This window comes from Sinocyclocheilus anshuiensis, unplaced genomic scaffold (assembly GCF_001515605.1).
Source record: "Sinocyclocheilus anshuiensis isolate Anshui unplaced genomic scaffold, SAMN03320099.WGS_v1.1 scaffold183, whole genome shotgun sequence".
NCBI lineage: Eukaryota > Metazoa > Chordata > Actinopteri > Cypriniformes > Cyprinidae > Sinocyclocheilus > Sinocyclocheilus anshuiensis.
Genome location: NW_015548309.1, coordinates 3,747,636 through 3,768,530, shown reverse-complemented (window position 1 = coordinate 3,768,530; position 20,895 = coordinate 3,747,636). Strand labels below are relative to the sequence as shown.

General features: G+C 37.3%; 5 protein-coding genes across 12 annotated transcripts in view; 2 read left to right on the top strand and 3 right to left on the bottom strand.

Annotated features, from left to right (window-relative positions):
- LOC107656382 (uncharacterized) overlaps positions 1 to 3,489 on the bottom strand; it is a 10,986-nt gene extending 7,497 nt beyond the window's left edge. For all 4 annotated transcript variants that reach the window (XM_016444217.1, XM_016444216.1, XM_016444218.1 and 1 more), the window contains exons 1-8: positions 3,275 to 3,489; positions 2,747 to 2,940; positions 2,529 to 2,633; positions 2,333 to 2,428; positions 2,121 to 2,231; positions 1,917 to 2,040; positions 628 to 1,062; positions 290 to 536 (exon numbers count right to left, since the gene is read on the bottom strand). In XM_016444217.1, coding sequence (XP_016299703.1) covers positions 290 to 536; positions 628 to 1,062; positions 1,917 to 2,040; positions 2,121 to 2,231; positions 2,333 to 2,428; positions 2,529 to 2,633; positions 2,747 to 2,940; positions 3,275 to 3,305 — 1,343 coding nt within the window. In that variant the 5' untranslated portion in view covers positions 3,306 to 3,489. The remainder of the gene's footprint in view (positions 1 to 289; positions 537 to 627; positions 1,063 to 1,916; positions 2,041 to 2,120; positions 2,232 to 2,332; positions 2,429 to 2,528; positions 2,634 to 2,746; positions 2,941 to 3,274) is intronic.
- Positions 3,490 to 4,411: 922 nt separating this feature from the next.
- LOC107656416 (DNA-(apurinic or apyrimidinic site) lyase-like) lies at positions 4,412 to 7,563 on the bottom strand. Of its 2 annotated transcripts, none has more exons than XM_016444279.1 (5): positions 7,426 to 7,563; positions 6,941 to 7,039; positions 6,692 to 6,855; positions 6,339 to 6,531; positions 4,412 to 5,508 (listed from the first exon to the last, which is right to left on the bottom strand). In XM_016444279.1, exons 2-5 carry the CDS (start codon positions 6,999 to 7,001, stop codon positions 4,994 to 4,996), a joined length of 933 nt encoding a protein of 310 aa, XP_016299765.1. In that variant the 5' UTR covers positions 7,002 to 7,039; positions 7,426 to 7,563; the 3' UTR covers positions 4,412 to 4,993. The 2 variants fall into 2 exon arrangements, with proteins under 2 accessions (XP_016299765.1, XP_016299764.1); XM_016444278.1 differs by having other exon boundaries at positions 6,941 to 7,060; positions 7,428 to 7,563.
- Positions 7,564 to 7,684: 121 nt separating this feature from the next.
- On the top strand, positions 7,685 to 11,279 carry LOC107656414 (probable tRNA N6-adenosine threonylcarbamoyltransferase). Its single transcript, XM_016444276.1, has 12 exons — positions 7,685 to 7,775; positions 8,123 to 8,242; positions 8,356 to 8,475; positions 8,556 to 8,731; positions 8,902 to 8,997; positions 9,107 to 9,156; positions 9,240 to 9,318; positions 9,402 to 9,467; positions 9,560 to 9,650; positions 9,752 to 9,827; positions 9,904 to 10,002; positions 11,083 to 11,279. Exons 1-12 carry the CDS (start codon positions 7,769 to 7,771, stop codon positions 11,120 to 11,122), a joined length of 1,020 nt encoding a protein of 339 aa, XP_016299762.1. The 5' UTR covers positions 7,685 to 7,768; the 3' UTR covers positions 11,123 to 11,279.
- Positions 11,280 to 11,903: 624 nt separating this feature from the next.
- LOC107656420 (uncharacterized) lies at positions 11,904 to 16,115 on the bottom strand. Its single transcript, XM_016444283.1, has 4 exons — positions 15,948 to 16,115; positions 13,799 to 14,524; positions 13,686 to 13,718; positions 11,904 to 12,636 (listed from the first exon to the last, which is right to left on the bottom strand). Exons 1-4 carry the CDS (start codon positions 15,961 to 15,963, stop codon positions 12,587 to 12,589), a joined length of 825 nt encoding a protein of 274 aa, XP_016299769.1. The 5' UTR covers positions 15,964 to 16,115; the 3' UTR covers positions 11,904 to 12,586.
- A 1,573-nt stretch (positions 16,116 to 17,688) lies between these two features.
- LOC107656397 (clathrin coat assembly protein AP180-like) overlaps positions 17,689 to 20,895 on the top strand; it is a 21,958-nt gene continuing 18,751 nt past the window's right edge. For 2 of the 4 annotated variants that reach the window (XM_016444253.1, XM_016444251.1), the window contains exon 1: positions 17,689 to 18,786. In XM_016444253.1, the coding sequence (XP_016299739.1) occupies positions 18,657 to 18,786 (130 nt within the window). In that variant the 5' untranslated portion in view covers positions 17,689 to 18,656. The remainder of the gene's footprint in view (positions 18,787 to 20,895) is intronic. The other 2 variants (XM_016444255.1, XM_016444252.1) reach the window with 2 other exon arrangements.

The window sequence follows — 20,895 nt, the reverse complement described above, 5'->3', positions numbered from 1 at the left end:
AAAATAAAGAAATATATATATATATATATATATATATATATATATATATATACATTTATATACCTTACTGACTCTATGTGTACTATGTGTCATGTTAATGTCTTGTCTAAAAAGATGGATCCTTTTTTAACTATATACATAAAGTTATTTGGTGCAAAATTGATGGCCCTAAAATATTTCTTTAAAGTCAACATTAAATGACTTTCCCAATAATAACAATAAAACCAATAATATTCAGTAAGAAAGTCTATTTCATGTTGACTGAAACTGCATTTATGATTTAGCTCACATGTTTTCATGGCATTGTCGAAAGCTCATTTTCAGGCGTTTTATCCTGGTGTGACACTGCTCTGCTGTTCTGGTAAAGCCTCTCTCGAACATCTTCTTAGAGATGAGGTTGAATATGTGTCGGTTGCGGGCGCAGTCTTTTAGACTCCGCTGGACGCCGTCTTTTCCCCATATGTCAATGAGGCAGAGAGTTTCCTCCTCTGACCAAGGGACTTTTGAAGCATCAGAGGTCTGGTAGGAAGACTCTTCTGAGTAAATAAAGCAGAAAAGAGTTTAAATCTGCTCAGTTGCTTATATTATAGTAAGTAATCAAAACAAATATAATTACAATGAACTGACCTGTGTATGCACCCAAATGATCGATAAATGTGAACTCTCTGGACACGTCTCTTTTCCTTTTAAAGGATTTTTTGGAGGTTTTTTTGGTGTGTGTCTGATTCAGCTCTTCACCAAGAGAGCAATCAACGTAACCGTTAATCTTTCTACTAGATCCGGCACCTGTGATTGGCCAGTTCTGATCATCATCATCCTCTTCATCCTCTCTCTCCTCTATCTCTACTTTTAATTTTCTCTTTTTAGCCATCCAGCCGAGCGTGTCGGGATCAGACACGTTTTTTGAAGTGTGGCATTCATCTTTGTCTTGACCATCTAAATCGTCTACTGATTCAGACGGGTCACCAGATTCTGAGTGATTGCTGGAAATGACGGCTCGAACCAGTGGAGGAAGAGACTGAGATGAAAATGTACAGCTGTTATAAGCAGAGTGAACATACTCTGCAACAGAGAAAGTAAAATAGACAAAAAGACTAATTAAACATCAAATTAAAGATCATCCTTACAAACATTTGTCAGATGCTTGTGGGGAGAATAATTAATTGAAGGTGTTTGTGTAGCATAATGTTATTTTCTGCTAGTTTAATTAAGTAAATGTTAATTTGATTATTTTTTAATTGCATTTTTTAATGTGCACTTATGTTGCATATTTAAAAGAGTTTCTGTTGTTGAAGTTTTTGTGGTTACCATTTTGCTGAAGAGTACTTAGGTTGTGGTTAAGTTGCAGAAAAGTTATAAATGATGACAACTAGGAAATGTTATTATAGATTATGGACTGGTATTTTGGCCAGATGCAATGGTTTAAACTTAAAAACGTCATAATAATGGAAGTGTTTCTAACAAACGCACAGCTTTCCACTTTTCAAGACTTTGATGAACTGGAGTGGTGTGGATTACTTGTGGATTATTGTGATGTTTTTAATCAGCTGTTTGGACTCTCATTCTGACGGCACCCATTCACTGCAGAGGATCCATTGGTGAGCAAGTGATGAAATGCTAAATTTCTCCAAATCTGTTCCCATGAAGAAACAAACTCATCTACATCTTGGATTGGATTTCATTTTTGGGTGAACTATATATTTAAGACCTCCCAAATGCTTATGCTTAGTGAAACTATCCCTTTGTAATTTGGATTTTGTTGGTGAAACTGTTCTTTTGTCATTTTGATTGTATAAGCCATCTTAACAAACAAGGACTGAGAGAGTCAAAACTGCATCTTGTATTCACACAACATAGAAGCATCTAAAATAGCTTTTCACATGGATATGGTGTAATTTAAGGTTAAAAACTGCTACCATTGTCCTGAAGATTTCCATTAGATCTGTGATGTTCAAGAAGGGTCTTCATCTGCTTTGGGACTGAAACTGAATGAAGGCATTGCTCCAGAAGCGACGGGCAGGTCCTGAGCCAAGAGACGGTCTGAGGAACACAACCAGACCAACGGTAGCATTAGTAATACAATAATAGTGTTCAGGTGCTTTACATATTTATTGACATACCTGTGAAAGTTCTGGGACTGACATCATCCAATCAAACTGCAAGAGGAAGTCTTCCATAAGTGTCTGTATGTTTTTGTCAAACTTGGGGCCGTATTCTTCTGGGAAAATGTTCTATTAATTACACAGGGTTGGGGAAAAAGTTAATTCATTTCATGGCACAGAAACAAAAACAGAAAAACCAAATGCTGTGAGCATGTTTATGTGTTTGTAACCTGGAAGAAATTCTCTCTCTCTTCAGGGCTGCTGATAAGGGTCCGAATGAGGTCCAAGAAACAGGCCTCAGATTCCTCCATGTCTTCATCAACCACCTGTAATGTATAAAGTCTATTAAATATGTGCTTAAATTTTAATTCAAGCACAAATGTGATGTTTCAAAAACCTCCAAATGGGTTCTAAACATGACTTGACCTCATTGATTGCACTGATGACACGAGGAGCATGGATTCGATCCAGGTGAGGCTGAATATCTTCCAGGTCAACCTGATATTTACCACGACACAACTCCAAAAGACGCTGTGAAAAATAAAGAGATATAATACCGAAACCAACAATCTCGTGGAAAGCCCAATCTTTAACATGGTGGTTCCTAAATATTAGCTGTTTTCATGTACCGTGATGTTTCTTACCCTTGCTCTTAAGCCAAATATCAGCTGAGTTCTTTGATTGTAATTCAGAAACTCTGGCAGAGTCTCTGTCACCATGGTTACAAACTCCTCCAGCATCCCATAGTGCTTTACCTGTCTCTGTTCAATCACCTGCCACATGGCTGCAGACAGTAACCTTGATGGTGGAATGATGAAACTCATCAATGAAAGAGGGTCTGATAATTAAAAACAAGACAAATAGGAAAAACGTGCAATGAGAGGCAGCATATGCTTTTCATATTAAACAGCTTTGACCTTATAGTCTGGATTTAAATAACTTGTAATTGCATATCTTGTAATTGCATTTTGTTTTGAAAATTCTTAAAATTTAAATGAATCAAAATACATTATTAGAACATCAGATGTGCTTTCATTTAAAAGGAAGTTACGTGATAATCGTGCAAATGAAAATTACTTGAATTCATTAAATTGCTTACACTTTAACATGCTGATTTGTTGTGTTGTATTTTACAAAAAGGGGAAAACAGACAGGAAAAACAAATTACTCACCTTCGATTTTCTTGGTCCAAAGCGCTTCCATTGTTTACAACTTAACTCAAGTTTAAACAATCTCGAAATTAATATTTTCAACAGCTGTGTGTCATAATTCAGAAGAAAAGCGCTATTAGAAGGGACACTTTTTAATTTCGACGCGCTTTCCACCTGACCATTTCCTTCGTTTCAAAACACTGGACTGAACGACACAGATTCCGGTCTAATCCGCTTTGGTCTGGTCTACAGTGTAATTCGAGTTCTCCCTCTGGTGGTGCAAAACCACATTATACTAGTTTTGCGAGACCATCTCGCAAACTCAGCTCCCAAACCATTCTTTCCGTTCGCTGTTGTTTTATATGCGTTTTACTGTTAATGTGGTTTAATCTAGACTGGTCTGGGGCAGGAGGTCCAGACACAATTATGGATTTATGTTCGTGTTTTAGAAATTGGTAAAATTGAGTCGACTTTTATTATGAAGGATGTGGCCGTGGTTTTAGCTCATGAATATTTAATTTGTTCATGCCAACGTTGCTTTGGTAACCTTCCGGGAGTTTCGATCACGTGTCCTTATTAATATTCATAACGCACCATACCAACGCCTGCCATTGGCGAACGTCGCGTTACGTAAATGACGCTCATGAGTCTTCGCCGTATCATTAAAATTTCGCTGTCTGCAATTGAAATACTTATTTAAATGTAAAATAAATGTAATGAAAAGATTATTGTCTAGCATTTTCGTACTTCTTATGAGCAGTTTGGACAATAGTATCAGGTTACAGACGAAACTGTTTTTCACCTGCTTCTTTTAAAATGTGTACAAAAGCATTTAACATACATAAAAACATAAGTCAGCTTCATTTTCATTTGTACATTAATAATTTAACCATTGTATATACTTAAAACATGTTTGTTACTAAGAATTATACTGTTTTTCACCTGCTTCTTTTAAAATGTGTACAAAAGCATTTAACATACATAAAAACATAAGTCAGCTTCATTTTCATTTGTACATTAATAATTTAACCATTGTATATACTTAAAACATGTTTGTTACTAAGAATTATATGGTGTAAAAAAAAAAAAAAAAAAGACCAGAGCTAAGTTACTTCTTTTTTTATAAACTACTTTATTTCAAAACCTGAAAAATGGCTACAGAAAGACAGACAATGGGGAAAAAAAGCAAATAAGCACAATCACTGGTCTTTTGAAACTAATGTGGCATATGTAACATTTAACTACCACTAACATCATTAAATCGAGAGTACTGTAGAATCCAAAGGTTAAAATAGCACCAAAGACAAAATCCAAAGAACTATAACTTCAAATCAGATATATCTTTGCAGGTCAAGGTATTTTACAAGCTTCAAAACATTTAGCTATAATCAACACTGAGACAATGTTTATTATAGTAGTTTGGCAGGGTTTGTCATTTAGATAACAGTCTGCGATTTTTTTAAACTGCAAATATAAAATGGGATGAGAGCTCAAATTAATGATTTTTTTGTGATATTTTAGTGTCAAAACCTGATTTCAGGTGACCAATAACAGCAGACTTAACCAAAGCTGCAAAACTACAAAACAACTTAACTAGAATTTCTTTCAATACGTGTCTGCACCACACATATTCCTATATGTGGACCTCTATTTGGTTTATAGAGAGGAAATACTAATCTAGGACTAACAGGACTAGACCCTTCTGTGTCTATGCAGATATATATGGAACTGAAACCTGATCTACATGGCCAAATACAGGGTAATAGGACAGTGGTCACTTCCCATGGCCGTATTTCGGATCTTGCTGTCACACAGACCCGGGAGTAAGGCAGACGACAGCAAAAAGTAGTCCAAACGCCAGCCGACGTTTTTGGCTCGTGCGTTCATCATGTAGGTCCAGAAGGTGTAGGCATTGGCTTGTTCTGGATACAGCTCCCGAAAACTGTCGGTAAAACCGACCTCGAGAAGTTCGGTGAAGCCCTCACGTTCCTCGGGGGTGAAGCCTGCGTTCTTGCGGTTACCCTTGGGGTTTTTGAGATCAATCTCTTGGTGGGCCACATTCAGATCTCCACACAGCACCAGGGGCTTGCGCTTGTCCAAGTCGCTCAGGTAGGCACGGAAATCCACGTCCCAGGTCTTGCGGTAGTCGAGCCGCACCAGACCACGGCTGGCATTGGGCACATATGCCGTGACCAGGAAGAAAGACGGAAACTCAGCAGTGATAACTCGGCCCTCTTTATCATGTTCCTCTTTACCTATATTGAAGCAGAAAGAGATTTTAAACTTCCAGAAAATTCAAGATTTGGATTTTGGACAGAGGGAAAAAAATTAGATGATATTTAAAATCAAATATATTTTCATGTTTTATATTTTTATTGCGGTGCGTGTCCATAAAAAAAGAATAGCAACTGATGAACAGAACAAATCAATTCAATATGACTGTAATAATAACAAAAGTATTATTTAAATAAGAATTAAATCAAAGAAGAAATATTACTATTGTACTGTAAAATAAAAAAAATAATAACAATAATAATAACTGATACACATTACAAAAAGATTTTTTTTTTCTCCCCATTCAATATGGCCATATTTTAATAACATTATTATTAGCAGTAGTAGTATGTCAATTAAGAATTAAATAAAAAAAGGAATACACTACTACCACAAAAAGTATTTACTACTACTACTGCTACTATTATTATTGTATTGCTACTACTGCTGTTATTAATATTTAAATTACAAGAATGAAATCAAAGAAATACATGACTTGCAATACTACTATTGTACTGTAAAATAAAACAAGTATTTACTACTACTAGTAATAATAATAATATCAATAAGATTATTATAATTAAATTAAATGATAAAAAATAATAATCAAACATTTAAAACATTAAACCATAGTGCTTTTATTTTAGGGAGACCTGCTGTCAAAAGATTTATAAACAATTCTCATTACAAATTTGGAAAGATGGTTGTGTGCATTGTGTTTTCAAATGCACACTATAAGCAAAACAATCTCATTGTGAATATGCAATTCACATGGGTCATACAATATTGAAATCTGTATAAATACACTTACCAATACCGTAGGTGACATTGAGCGGTTCAGTCTTGCAGAGCATGGCCACTCCGCTGTAACCTTCCTTACCCTCTGATCCAGCCCAGTACTTGTGCGGATACTCAGGCATGTCAGTGATCTCAGATGGCAGGGCTTTCTCAGCACACTTTGTTTCCTGCAGACAAAGCACGTCTGGATCCTCCTTACGCACCCACTGCGAACAGACAACAAAAGAGTGGAAAAGGGTTCGTACCTCTACCAATCTGACTCACACATAAATACTAAATAAAGACACAGAGACTGGTCAAACTGTTCAAGAAGGACCATGCAGTACATGTAAAACACAATCGATGTATTGTATGTTGAATTCTCACATCAAGGCCGTTCTTTTTGACCCATGCGCGAAGACCGTCCACATTCCAGGAGGTGATCTTCATGTTGGCCGCACGGCCATCCTTACTGGTCATCTTATCAGGAGGATCTTCGTACAGAATCGGAGCCTCTGGCTCCTTCCCCTTTTTCTCTTTCTTTGCAGGTTCTGTGACAGAAAGCTCAATGTTATCTGATGCAGTCTGTGAGGATGCAAACCTTTTTTTTTTTTTTTAAGTATTAAAACACTGTACCAGCTCCATTGCCAGTCTCCCCATCCACAGCTTCCTCATTCTTTTTGGCTCTTTTAGGCATGCTTACAGTTGTTTTAGGACCACACACACGTAAGAAACTGACAGCACACACACGAACACCTACAAGAGAGGACATGCGCAATGGAATGTGTGAATGTTCAATGCTTCGGGCGCTGCAAACATCTCACAACAAAGGCTGTTTAACTTATTTAGCTCGCACACAAGTGATTAAATCACTTACATAAAATGCGTGAACTGTATAAACCAAAACAAACGTGCTTGCGGTATGCAGGAATAATAAATTTATATATGTTAACCAAGTCTGTAAGTTGTCCAAAAGTGCGGCCTGAATGAATGAAACAATAGAACAAATGGCTCGCATGCTCTGCGTTTATAATAGACAAATTTGTATTGACCGCGTTGAAAACTCATTAGGTAGAAATTTGCACAATATGCATTTTATTATATACAAACAGCTCTTTCTTACCTAACACGTTAGCTGAGTTTATAGTGAAACCTCAATCTGTGCAGAACTATGAACTGCCCTGCACTGACGGAAGCCGAAGCTGGCAAGCTGCAGTGAGTCTGCATGAGGCGCATATTTCCCCATTAAGAGGTGTCCGAGTTATTGCCTGACTAAACGTGGTGTTTAAAAACGTTTTTATTAAAAAACAAATTATCATTTGTATATCAAATTATTGTCAGATATTAACTTTAAAATATATTTCTATAACTTTAACAATTTGTTAACACGAATAATCCCATCAATTTCATCCAGGCATTTAGTAAAAGCCACATTAGCTGTTGTTATGGTCCTACAACCAGCGAATGTGCGGTAAGAGTGGAGAAGCAGCGGAAAATAAGAGATAAAACAAGACAAAAATATATATTTATAATATATATTATATTATTATAATTAACCCAAAACATAACAATCCCACACGACAATTTAATAATTTAATCTATAAATGTTATTAATGATCAGGTTGTTTAAACCAGCAGCATGTGTCGCAGATCTCTTGGCAGCCAGACATAATAGATTTATTTTCATTTAATTGTAAAATGAAACTTGACATTTTAATGTCATAATGTATTAACATGGAAAATGGTAGACATTGTTTAATTCTGTTGCAGTATTTTGTGTATTGTCATCAAATGGTTCCTGTTTCATTCTCCCGGCAGAAACCATGACTGTGGTGATTGGATTTGAGGGTAGTGCTAATAAAATTGGTGTGGGTATCATCAGAGATGGGGAAGTTCTGTCAAACCCCAGGCGCACTTACATCACCCCACCTGGCCAAGGTGAGCTCATCTGATCTATCATTACTTCTAATGGACAGTGTCATCTTTACATATAAAAAGTCACCATGCTTTCATAGTACTATTTTTATATTGCTCTCTCATGATCTTCTCAGGGTTCCTACCTGGTGAGACAGCCAAACACCATCGTAGTGTGATTCTCACTGTGCTCCAGGAGGCACTAGATGAAGCAGGGCTGAAAGCTGCAGATATTGACTGTGTGGCGTACACTAAAGGTGAATATTTATTACTTGCCTTTAATACACTGTGCATTTTTCTACACTACTCCATTTATCAGTTATCTCCTGTTGTACAGGGCCTGGAATGGGAGCTCCTCTGGTAACAGTAGCGATTGTGGCCAGGACAGTCGCCCAGTTGTGGGGAAAGCCATTGTTGGGGGTAAACCACTGTATTGGACACATAGAGATGGGCCGTTTGATCACCAACTCCCAAAACCCCACTGTGCTGTATGTGAGCGGAGGAAATACTCAAGTAAGAATTGAAGAGTGAAGATTAAATAACATTTCAATCTAATTTTGTTTTTCAAAATTAGTCTACTATGATCAAGAGCAGACATATCAATATCCTTGAAATAATTATATTGGCCTTCTCACATTTCTTTTAACATAAATGAACATGAATTCTCTATATTGTTTCTACAGGTTATTGCATATTCTGAACGACGTTACAGAATATTTGGAGAAACTATTGATATTGCTGTGGGAAACTGCCTGGACCGGTTTGCAAGGGTCATCAAGGTCATTATTTGGTTAATAGCCTTGTATGTTTCCGTAGTTTTTTCTGTGGAGGATTTGTCTAAAAGTTTTTATGTCATTTTAAGATTACATTTTTTACCTGTATTCACAGATATCAAATGATCCCAGTCCTGGTTACAACATTGAACAGATGGCAAAGAAGTGAGTTTCCATGCACTTTAACATTTTAAATATCTAATTTGAGTTTGACATATGTTAATATACTGTATATATTCATTCTTCAGAGGCACCAAGTATATAGAGCTGCCGTATACAGTGAAGGGTATGGATGTGTCATTTTCTGGGATTTTGTCCTATATAGAGGTGAAATGAATGACTGGGAGATGCATATGTCTTTAAATTCAGTTTATACTTCTTTAAATTTTAATAATTACGTTCACATACAGGACGCTGCTCACAAACTGTTGAGTACAAGTCAATGTACGCCTGAGGATTTGTGTTTCTCTCTACAAGTATGTACTTGAACCTGTGCTTACTATGCTTCCAATAAGAAACATTAATTTGTGATTGTGAAAAGTGACTAAAAATAACACGTGATTGACAGGAGACTGTGTTCGCTATGCTGGTGGAGATCACAGAAAGAGCCATGGCTCACTGCAGCTCTCAGGAGGTTCTGATCGTCGGTGGAGTCGGCTGTAAGGGATTTTATGCTCATTTGTTAACATTCGTCTCATAGCAAAAACTGGGTCTCTGTATTGCAGTTTGTGTGAGTGTCTAAATGTGCGCTCTTTTGTAGGTAACCTGCGTCTGCAGGAGATGATGGGGGTCATGTGTAAGGAGAGAGGTGCACGACTTTTTGCCACAGATGAGAGGTGAGAAAGACAACCGCTGAAAGAACTCATGACAGCCGGTATCAATGGTTGTTAATCTCTTCATGTGATATTGTAGCTTTTGTATAGACAATGGAGCAATGATTGCACAGGCCGGATGGGAAATGTTCCGCTCGGGTCACGTCACAGAGCTTTCAGACTCCTGGATTACACAAAGGTAAACCAACTTCACAAATAGCCATCAAAAACATCAGTATCACACAGCAAGAAGCTACAAACATATTGTTAAAGGAATAGTTCACCCAAAAATAAACATTTGCTGAAAATGTACTCACCCTCAGGCCATCCAAGATGAGTTTGTTTCTTAATCGGAACAGATTTGAAGAAATGTACCATTACATGACTTGCTCACCAATAGATCATCTGCAGTGAATGGGTGCCGTCAGAATGAGAGATCTCTGTGCACTAGAACATCTAAGCATAAAAACAGTTTTTCCCCATGCCATCTCCATCATAAACAGCTAACACAGAAATGATAACCTGTTTTCTGTAATTCATTTATCCATTTCTAGCAATTGAAATTATGTAAATAGATATGCATATTTTTATTTATACAACTGTACATTAAATAATGCACAAATCTGTACATAAATCTTCTGTTCCAGATTTTACCACATTATTATTATTATGTTTTGTTTTTTTCTTTAGTCTTATTTAATTGTTCTTTCTGTTCTAATGTCATGTACTGTATGTATGTATGTATGTAAGTAAGAGCTCCTAAAAAAACAACAAATTCCTTGTGTGTTTGCACACACTTGGCGAATAAATCTAATTCTGATTCTGATTCAAACAGCTGATAAAAACATCACAATAATCCACAAGTAATCCACACTACTCCAGTCCATCAGTTAACATCTCGGGAAGAGAAAAGTTGTGTATATGTAAGAAACAAATCCATCATTAAGGCATTTTAACTTTAAACTGTCACTTCTGTAGTCCATAATAAATAATAATGTTTCCTCCAGTGAAAAAGTCCATCCCCTGTTGTCCTCTCACATCAAAATCCTCCTAAATATTATTTCGGACGATTTTGGGCTGCTTTCATTTTGAGATGATCTATTCCTTTAATAAAACACTTTGCTTTGTGCACATTCCTTTCAGTTAACAATGCTATTTTATCATTAGCCTGCTGATTTTTTTATTGCATGCCGTGATTAAATATAGACCCGAGATAAGAGTTGTTTTTCTTGTTTAGCTGTGACATGATCCTTCATTAATGGTCTATTGTGTTTTTCAGGTACAGAACAGATGAAGTGGAGGTCACATGGCGGGACTGATGTTTGGATTTGGTTATTAAGGAATTTCAGTGGCACTAAATGTCAAGTTGTACTCCTTGATCACATTATACAGCCTCATGAAATATTCAGTTTCATATCCCAGTTAAAGGCAGAATTGTCTAATATTTTTGTAAAAACACTGAATAAAAAATACCTATTGACCTAAAGCCTCAAATCATTTGATTACTTATTATGTGGTGAAGTGCTGAATAAAAGCAGTATTAAACTCACAATCACATTATGCATCACTAAAGGAACAGTTCATCCAAAAATTAAAATTTGCTAAAAACAACATACTTACCCTCAGGCTGTCCAGGATGTAGATGAGTTTGTTTCTTTGTGGGAACAGATTTGTAGAAATGTAGCATTACATCACTTGCTCATCAGTGGATCCTCTGCAGTGAATGGGTGCCGTCAGAATGAGAGACCAAACAGCTGATAAAAAAAACTTGACTGATGTTAATTGATGGACTGGAGTGGTGTGGATTACTTGTGATGTTTTTATCAACTATTTGGACTCTGACGGCACCCATTCACTGCAGAGGATCCATTGATGAGCAAGTGATGTAATGCTTTGAAATTAAGTACAGGTGGTAAATCAGAAAGATTATTCAAGACAACAGATTTTTAGGTATGTAACTGAAACACCCGGACTCTACATAGAAAAAGTGATTTGGAAAATGGATGAAAGATCGATTACTGAAATACTAAATATTCACATTTTTATTTTCTATAGATTTATACAAAAACCAAGAGACCATGAAATATTTTAACAAGTTGGTTCATTTTTATTATGCAACACTGTTTGATTAAATCTCTGAAAATCTTCCAGTGTAAATTATTTGTATGTTTCCGAAAAAAAAAAAAAATTAGGTCATACACAGCAACAAATTCCTATTAGGATTTATGACCGACATTGAATCTGGGTGAAATATATATATTAAAAAACAGCATTAAGACCAATAGACATTTGAAGGTGCTGCCATAACGTGCCAATGGCACCTCTGTAAACTTCATGAGAACAATTTATGTGGCATGAAAGGGATGATCACAGGAGGGAAGACTGATGAAGACATTCTGGATTTGGTTCTAAAAACGAGCTCAGTATTTAGAGAAAGGTATGACGTGTTCAACTACAGGTCAGAAAGTGCTTGACTTAACCACTCGCACACATGTAGGAACAAGGGAGGAATAAAAGAGATTTTTTTAACTGTAAAACTGCAGTTCACAAATAAAATTGCAGTTTTTTTTTTCTTTAAAAGAGACGATTCTCCACCATTAAAATGGCAGAGGTATGCAGAGGGACTCTGCGCCTGAGGCAGACTCTGTTGTAAGGCAACCGAGAAGTCCAAGACATCTATCTTCATAGGGGAACAAGTCCAAAGTGTCTCGGTAGAAATGTTGAGGGGATAAGAACCTGAGTGCGGGGTGTGTGTGTGTGTGTGTCTTGTGTGTGTTTGTGTGCTAGGCGGGCGACTCCAGGGCGTTCTTGTACCATACAATCTTTGCAGGGTCTGAAAAACAAAGCAAGCCTGTTAAAATAGTTAAAATGGTCTAAAAATAGTAATTCTGCTCGTTTTATGGATATTAGGGCTACATGATATTGGAAGAAAACCAACACTGATATTTAGTTTAGTAGACAATATGAAAAAATACAGGAAAGTTCACCAGATGACTTGAATATTTGGAAAGAATTAATCATTACAGAATAAGTGAGGCGATTTTGTTGTGAGATGCAAAATAAAACCATTTTTGTGTCTGTCAAAGATCCTTTTAGACCTGAATTTGGGATTTTTTCTTTTTCACACTTGTTTATTCTTTATAAGAACTAACTCAAACCTCTTTCAATAGAGTAAACTGTTACAAAAATTCTCTTCACTTGAGTTTTTATAAGGAATACTCCCACCGTTTTTGACCAATTCAATAAAATATGACTATAAAATAAAAATAATAATAGTGATGTTATTGTGATTATTTTAAAATATAAAACTAATTAAGAAATGTATTGTAATATTGCAATGTTAAAATAGAGTATTCAATAAAAATGTAAAACTACAAAAATTACATATAAAAATATTTTAAAGAAATTTTGATTTTATTGTGATTATGAAATATTAAACAAAATAAATGCACTAATATTACATTCTTGATGTAAAAATGTTGTATTTAAGAAAACCAAGTATTTAACAAAAATTGTAAAATTACAACACTAATATTTAAGTATTAATTCCTTAAACCATCAAGCTTTTATTTTGACAGGTTGCCAGAAAACAGATCCATATTCTGCCAGGTTTCAGAATGAAACTCAGCACTGTGTTCCTTTGCATGGGGCAGCTCGTAGTCTGGAGTTTTGTGTCTCATATCAGCTCGATTCACAGTAAATGAATAGAGCCTGAGATGCTGAAGCACTGCATCATGGGCAGTGCCACTCTGGAGCCGGCAGTGCATATATTTAATTAAAATGCAGTCTCCGTGATTGACAATCGCCATATCGCGATATCAATTTCATTTTGAAATATCATGCAGCCCGAATGGAGAGTAATAAAAACAGACAGACACCAACCTTGTTTTTGTCTCCATAATATTGCTTTCCATTCTGCGGATCAAAAACAATTACAGTGAGATAAGAGAGATAAAACAGAATGCCTTTTGCAACCTTAACTACTTTTGCCTTACCTTGTGTGTGATAATCCAATGCTTCCTCCAGGTGGCGACAGCTAAGCAGCAGCTCCTCTGAACTCTCTGAGCCTCTCGTGACCTGACCGGGCAGAGACTCTGAAGAGACATGGGCCGGTTTTACAGGAACCTCGCCAGCAACTGGGTGGAGAACTGGACTCTTCTCCTGGGGAACATCTGCCTCCGGGCTGTCGCTGATGAAGCTGAGCCCCCACTGGTTCTGCAGCAAAACCCCGATACCAGGGGGCTCTTCAGCTGCCCCAACAGAACCTCCCCCTGCTTTCACTTTGGAGGCATAGCTGACGGCCGGCTGCAGCTTGGCGGGGCTGTCTTTCACTGGGAAAGCAGGTGGAGGTTTGAGTAAAGACAGGCTGTTGTCTACCCATCGTTCCTTCTGACCGGTTCTGGAGTGTCTCTCATCTGAACGTGGGCCCGCTCTCGGGCCATCACGCCGAAAGCTTCTTGACTTATTCTGGATGCGCCGCTCTCTCGACGTGAAGGTCTGGGTGTGACCCACCCCATTCAGAGAACCTTCCAGGCTACTCGGTGAGGCTTGACGTTTATCCATCCCAGAGAAACAGCCCCCTCCTCCCCCACCACAGCTGCCAGAGCCGGGGGAGAGGCGACGGTTTCGGATCTGTGGTTCTGGTTTAGGGGGTGACACTAAGACAGCAGGATCACACAAGGGGTCGGACTCGCACGCTGCATTGCTTGACTCCCAAGTACCTAAAAAAAATAAATAAATTCAGAAGAATCAGATGTAATTTTTAAATCATAAAACACACAAACTGTTAAGAAACATGTTTGATTGTCCCAAATCATGTCTCTCTAATGCAATCTCAATCATATTAAATCTCTTAACTATTTCCCTCAGCTGCCTTATTCACATTTTGGTGTTTGCATCAAATTAAATTTATAGAAGTGATTTTATTTTAAGATTATTCCTGGTGAAATTAAGAAAAAACATCCATTATAGAACTTTCTGAATAAAAGCATTGCCTGAGTGATTTTATATAAACAGAAAGCACATTAAATGCAAGTTAAGTGTCTGCTTTAAAGTTTCAAATAACCTTTGTGAAAATAAAATGTCAAGACATTGGTGAAATAAATGTACCACCGCCATTCAGTGTAACAAATATATTTATGTAAAAATTAAACGACATGCTTATTCTGACCTGTACTTATTAATACATATAAAAGAAAAACTGAGCATACTAAATTTCATTATATTTAAAAAAAATAATAATATTTAAACGTCTTGCTGACAAATGGGTAATGCCTAGTGGTTTGAAAGATAGTGGCAAAGATTGGTAAAGAATTACAATGACAATTCATTAGTATTTTGAGGGCGCATTGTGATCCTTAAAAAAAAAAAAAAAAAAAATATTTTAATGTCATCTAATTATGATTCTTGCCTAGCCAGCCACTATATATATATATATATATACACACACACGTATACACACGGGAATGCATACAAATGCCCCAAGCAAAGCAAAGAGTCAATGAGCCATAGCAAGATGTAACTGGAAATTTCTAGTCTGCGCCTCATTCACATCTGCAGTCTCAGAGGCCTAACGACAGAAACTAAGACGGATCTAAAAAAAAAATGTCCTACTCGAACAAAATTTATTAACATCTCATTATAGATCACTGATTTCAGCGCCGTCTGATAGTCACGCAGTTTACACCAGTCTGGAAACGACACAAAACGTAGATACTAGCACGCATTTTATATAGCCTAAATTAACAAAATAAATGTATTTGTAATTCTAAGCCATTATTATTTCGTTAAATATGAGTCAAAATATCATTAAGGACATTTAAAGGAGGTTTAAGCGTGTGGAGATTGCTAACGCTAACAGCAGGCCGCTTGTGTTTGGATGTTTAGCGCCCATAACAACCGCCTTCACACCGCTCCGCAGAACAAACTCAACACGTCGGATTACATAAGAGCCACTGCTTGTAATTTCAGATCATTAAAAATATAAACGATACCAAAGATGACTGTGACATCAGAAAGATCGAGAATCAAAAGTTTCATAAGTCTCATTCTGTCCCACTCGAGCACAAACAACTTTACATAACAAAACACTCTCTCCATTAAACAACCAAATCGAGCAAAATATATCTTTATACCACCCCTCACCTGTTTTGATATGCATTTCGGTGTGATAAATCCGGTTTTTAAGCGCGGTTTGGATTTTAGTGTGTGTACGTGAGTGTGTCGCGCAGCGGCGTGTTGCTTAATGCAATCTTACGGAAGTGACAGTCACCAGGGGGAAATGGGGCGATGACAATTTCCGGTGTGCTGCAGGCGCGAAGAAGAGCGGGAACGGCGCATGACCACATTTGAAAATATGTTATGAATGATAACAAGAAAACTAATAATTATCCAGATTTTATTATAGTTTACGTTACATTAGAAACAAACTAAAGGATATATACGTACATTTAAATGTACATTTATGTACAATTAAACTCAATTACTACTTACAATGTAAAATACTGTACTGTGTGTAGTATATGAATTATGGTTTAAAGTTATCTAAAAACAAAAATTATAACCAACAATTACAGCATTTTTATGCCCAGAAAGGAATAGGCCTACAAAAAAGATCCTATGAAATTCAATACCACACAGATTAGCTGTCCAATCAAATGCAAATGAGAATCTCCCTCCTTAAAGTTCATTGTATCTTTGAGGAAAAGATTGAGTACAAAACCACCAATCTACATTGGACACATGACCCCAGTCGACCCTCTGAAGCAACTGCATCAGCAGAAAGTGAGGAAACGGGTCGATCAGATGAAAAGTGAATGCCACTTTCCAGGACTGAAATGACAAAAATAGTAAACATATTTGTCAAGATGGGTCATGACTACAACTTCACTGTATAAAGTGTAACAAGATGATGTGCATGTTTTTATCTGACAGAAAAAGAATGCAAAATAAAAATGCAAGGATTAATAAATTACAAATATTAGTAGATCCTTTAATTCTACATATTTGAATACATCTGGTATCACACAATTCTCATACAAATATATGATCTGAAATTCTTTTGAACAACATGCAGACACTGTCATAAGTGCTGGTGACAGCAAAAAAAATGTTTTATATCATAATCCAGAAGAAGACCGTAACATTTTATTTTATGTGAAATGTGAATTTATATTAAATGCTGTAAAAATTGTGTTGTACCGGTTAAATTTGGCTTTTGATACAAGGCTTTACTTAACTGACAAAATTTCACATCATCAAAAATATGTATTACTAAAGTCACACAGTTCTGCATTTGACAATGTGTGACATGTCACTTGTTCCTGCAGACTCCGTTTATAAGTCACAGGGACCATCTCTGCCACCTGCATTCACTCCACTTTGCCACAATCCATGATGTCTTTCCTCTGGGCCGTCTGACACATGATGCAGACCCATGAAAGACAGTGTAAGAAAAATATCTGGACACAGAAAGAAGTTAAAGATTAGTGCATTCACTGGTAGAATTTACAAACATTGTCTCACTGGTAAATAGGTATACTAGATAAACTTTATGAGGGTTAAACTGTTGTGGAAATTGAAAAATGAAAAAAACAAAAACGTTCTTCTACGAGCAGAAAAATATCAATAGTGTTGAATTGCCTCCACCTAGTGGTCGAATGATGAAGCTGCTGGTTTCATATTCAGTGTCTAGAGGTGTAGACTAGAGTAGTTTTACATGCAGAGGATCAGCTATTGCATATCCAGGATCCACAGTCAGAACCATACCGCCAATCCAAACTGTATGCTAATTGTCAATCATCTTTGACGATAGTGGTCCTGACAGAAATATAGCTTATACGAAGCCTATTCACAGAGCACATAGAAAAGCATTAAAAGTCCAAAAATGTAACAGAATTCTCAAACAAATTTGAAGATCATCTATACATTACACGATCATTTGACTGCCGTCTATTCAACCAATATCACTGAAAGCTCGTGACAGAGAATCTAGCTCTGTGCTCGGGGAGCAGAATGCAGACAGATGAGATGAGAGTCCCTTAAAGGCGTTTGACAGCGTGACGCCGCTTCCCTTTAAGAGCCAGTTATGCGTCACCTGACCAGGTCTACCGACCACCGACGAGGCAGGACTGTAACCCGCATTACCAGAAAAATAAGCAAGTACAATATCCAAGATCTGCACAATATAGCAGTGAAACGTGAAAATATACTTGTCTTCAAAGTAAACTCCTGCCCTTGAAAAGGCTTGAACGAGACACATCATCATCACCATCATCATCCGACCAGACGGGAAGGACACACGGGCTGCGACCGAATATTAACGAGGCTCCGGAATCCCGAGCAGGTTTATAGTGAAGGGTTAATCAACGGAGCGTGTTTGCAACTCGTTTTTATTCGTTTATTTAATTAACTTCATCCCAAAAAGAACCAATTCAACGCAAAACTCTCTGTCTTTTCGGTTAGATGGGGTTTTTCATACATATGATAATCAAAGGTGAAGGTTTAACGTATTAATTTTATTATTTATTTCCCACGAGAGCCAGAAAATATCTCGTCATAGGGCGATACGTAATAGAGGCATTATCCAGGGTGCTGAAACCCACCCATGCTAGGCGCCTACGAGGGAATTTTTTAAAGCATTCAATTGAAAGTACCGTATATATATTGTGTGCTTTTAAATACGCAATTTCAGCCGCTCTGGTTGTAAACCGAAACGAGGTATTGACATTGTCAGTTTCTCGAGAGCCACTTTGGATTCCGTTTCTTTTTTTGTCGGCGAATATCATATGCATTCCGGCTGTCCTTCCCCCTGAAGTTGATTCTCGAGGTGGTTGTCGACGCTACCGGGAGAAAATGTCGGGACAGACTCTGACGGATCGCATCGCCGCGGCGCAGTACCAGCTCACCGGATCCGATGTGGCTCGTGCCGTTTGCAAAGCCACCACGCACGAGGTGATGGCGCCCAAGAAGAAGCACCTGGAATGTAAGTGAGACATTTTGGACTCATCCTCATTCCTTAGACCTGGCGCTGTCCAGTTCAGCACCACAGTCCAATGCGTACAATAATGAAGCTGTTTACCGTGCATTTTGCACAGGCCTCTGCATTATGCATGGTTTGCACTCAGTGAGGTTGTTTGCTACCAGATGCAATTCTGTAAATGGAAAACCTGCCTTTTTAGGGTGCATTTGATATAAGGAGCTTAGTGTGTCAGTGTGTGTGAAGCTGACTGAAGGCAAACTGACAGCACAGAACAAACCCTGAAGTGTCTTTATGTGGGTGGCTTGTCTCAAACTGAGATGACAGAAGGAAATCGACTGCATTTAGACAGGACATAAAGGCAACAAAGCATCTTCATGTCGGCCTCGAGCTCTGTGTCCTGCAGGAGAAGGCCTTCTGAATTATAAATCGATCAGCCAAAGCATGCATGTATTATTTACAAAGCCAGAGGTGAGCACACTGGTATGCAAGCTGAGGAATCAAAAGCCACGTGTGAGTGAATATCAGCAATCCATTCATCAGGGAATTATAGATGCTTAAGATGTTTCCTGATATCACAGCCCACTTTAAGCTCTTCTGAAATCCATAGATTCGCTTTGTCTTGGCACAGTTCAGCACCTGTGAAAAGGTGCAGCGTTCATTGCACAGAAACTAATTTTACTTGAGCAGAGTCAGGTGTTTATGACAAGAAATGTATTTGATGAGTTGCTGTCTTATTACTCCAGGCATTTGTCTGTTGAATTGGAAGGCGTGAGGGGTGTTGGTGAGGTTGTCATGGAAACTGAAGTAGATTATTGGGGAAGGGGGAGGAGTGAGTGACATCATGATGACATGCTATCAGTTTGCACAAGAGGGTCTTCATTCTAAGACAGGCTGCATTTGCTTTGAATAAAAACACTGAAGTTACAGGAATAGTTTACCCAAAAATGAAAATCTGCTGAAAATGTACTCACACAAGATATAGATGGGTTTGTTTCTTCATCAGAACAGATTTGTGGAAATTTAGCATTGTATCACTTGCTCACCAGTGGATCCTTTGAGAGTCCAAACAGCTGATAAAAACATCACAATAATCCACAAGAAATCCACACCACTCCAGTCCATCAATTAACATCTTGTGAAGTGAAAAGCTGCATGTTTGTAAGAAATAAATCCATCATTAAGGCTAAAATACGAGTCCATTATCCATAATATTGCTTTCTTCGGAATCTGTTCAGATGAAGAAACAAATTCATCTATATCTTGTAGTGCTGCTGCATAGGAGTTTACTTAAATATGAGTAGGATACTGTCTTGTTAGATACATTTTCTATATTATATTTGGCAGGATAGATATTTATGATGTTGCATCATATACAGTAGAAATGAGACCCAAGAAGCCGTTTAGTCATGTGCTCACACTAATGTGGCCTAGCAGATGACTGTGCATGTGTATGTGTGTGTGTGTGTGTGTGTGTGTGTGTTTGCGATGTGTCTGTATTTACACTGCCTGTAATCCGGTCACATGAAGCACAGCGTCTTGAGCAATTCCATAATCCCAATGAGCTGCACCTACTCACATATTCATAACCTACATATGTACAGGGACTGCTGTGGCATATACTTCAAAATATTATGATGTCACATAGCTACATATTGCACTAGTGTTAATACACTATATCTCAGTGTGTGTTTTAATCTGAACTATTCTTGGCTTCTTAACTCCACTGCCGTGTGTTCTCTAGCAGCCATGACCAACATATTGGCACCCTGAGCACAATGTTATATGTTTTATTTAAGACAAGATCTGTTGAGAAGCCTATCAAGAAGATTTCAGGGTCAACCTGCACTCCAAATCAAACCAAAGAAAAAAATATTTATATTTTGCTTACAGAAAATGAACCCTGTTACATGACCACATTTTCCACTAAATCTCCCAATGCAAATAATAATGATGTACTATTTAAATGAGAAATTCCTTTAATTCGTGCTGATTTCAGTTTTTAAAAATCCTATTGAGAATCTAATGATAATCATTATTGAGAATAATGGGAATAAAGTACTGAGTATTTAGGGACAATGAAATCTCAATTGTCAAAAAAAACAGGCTTAATTT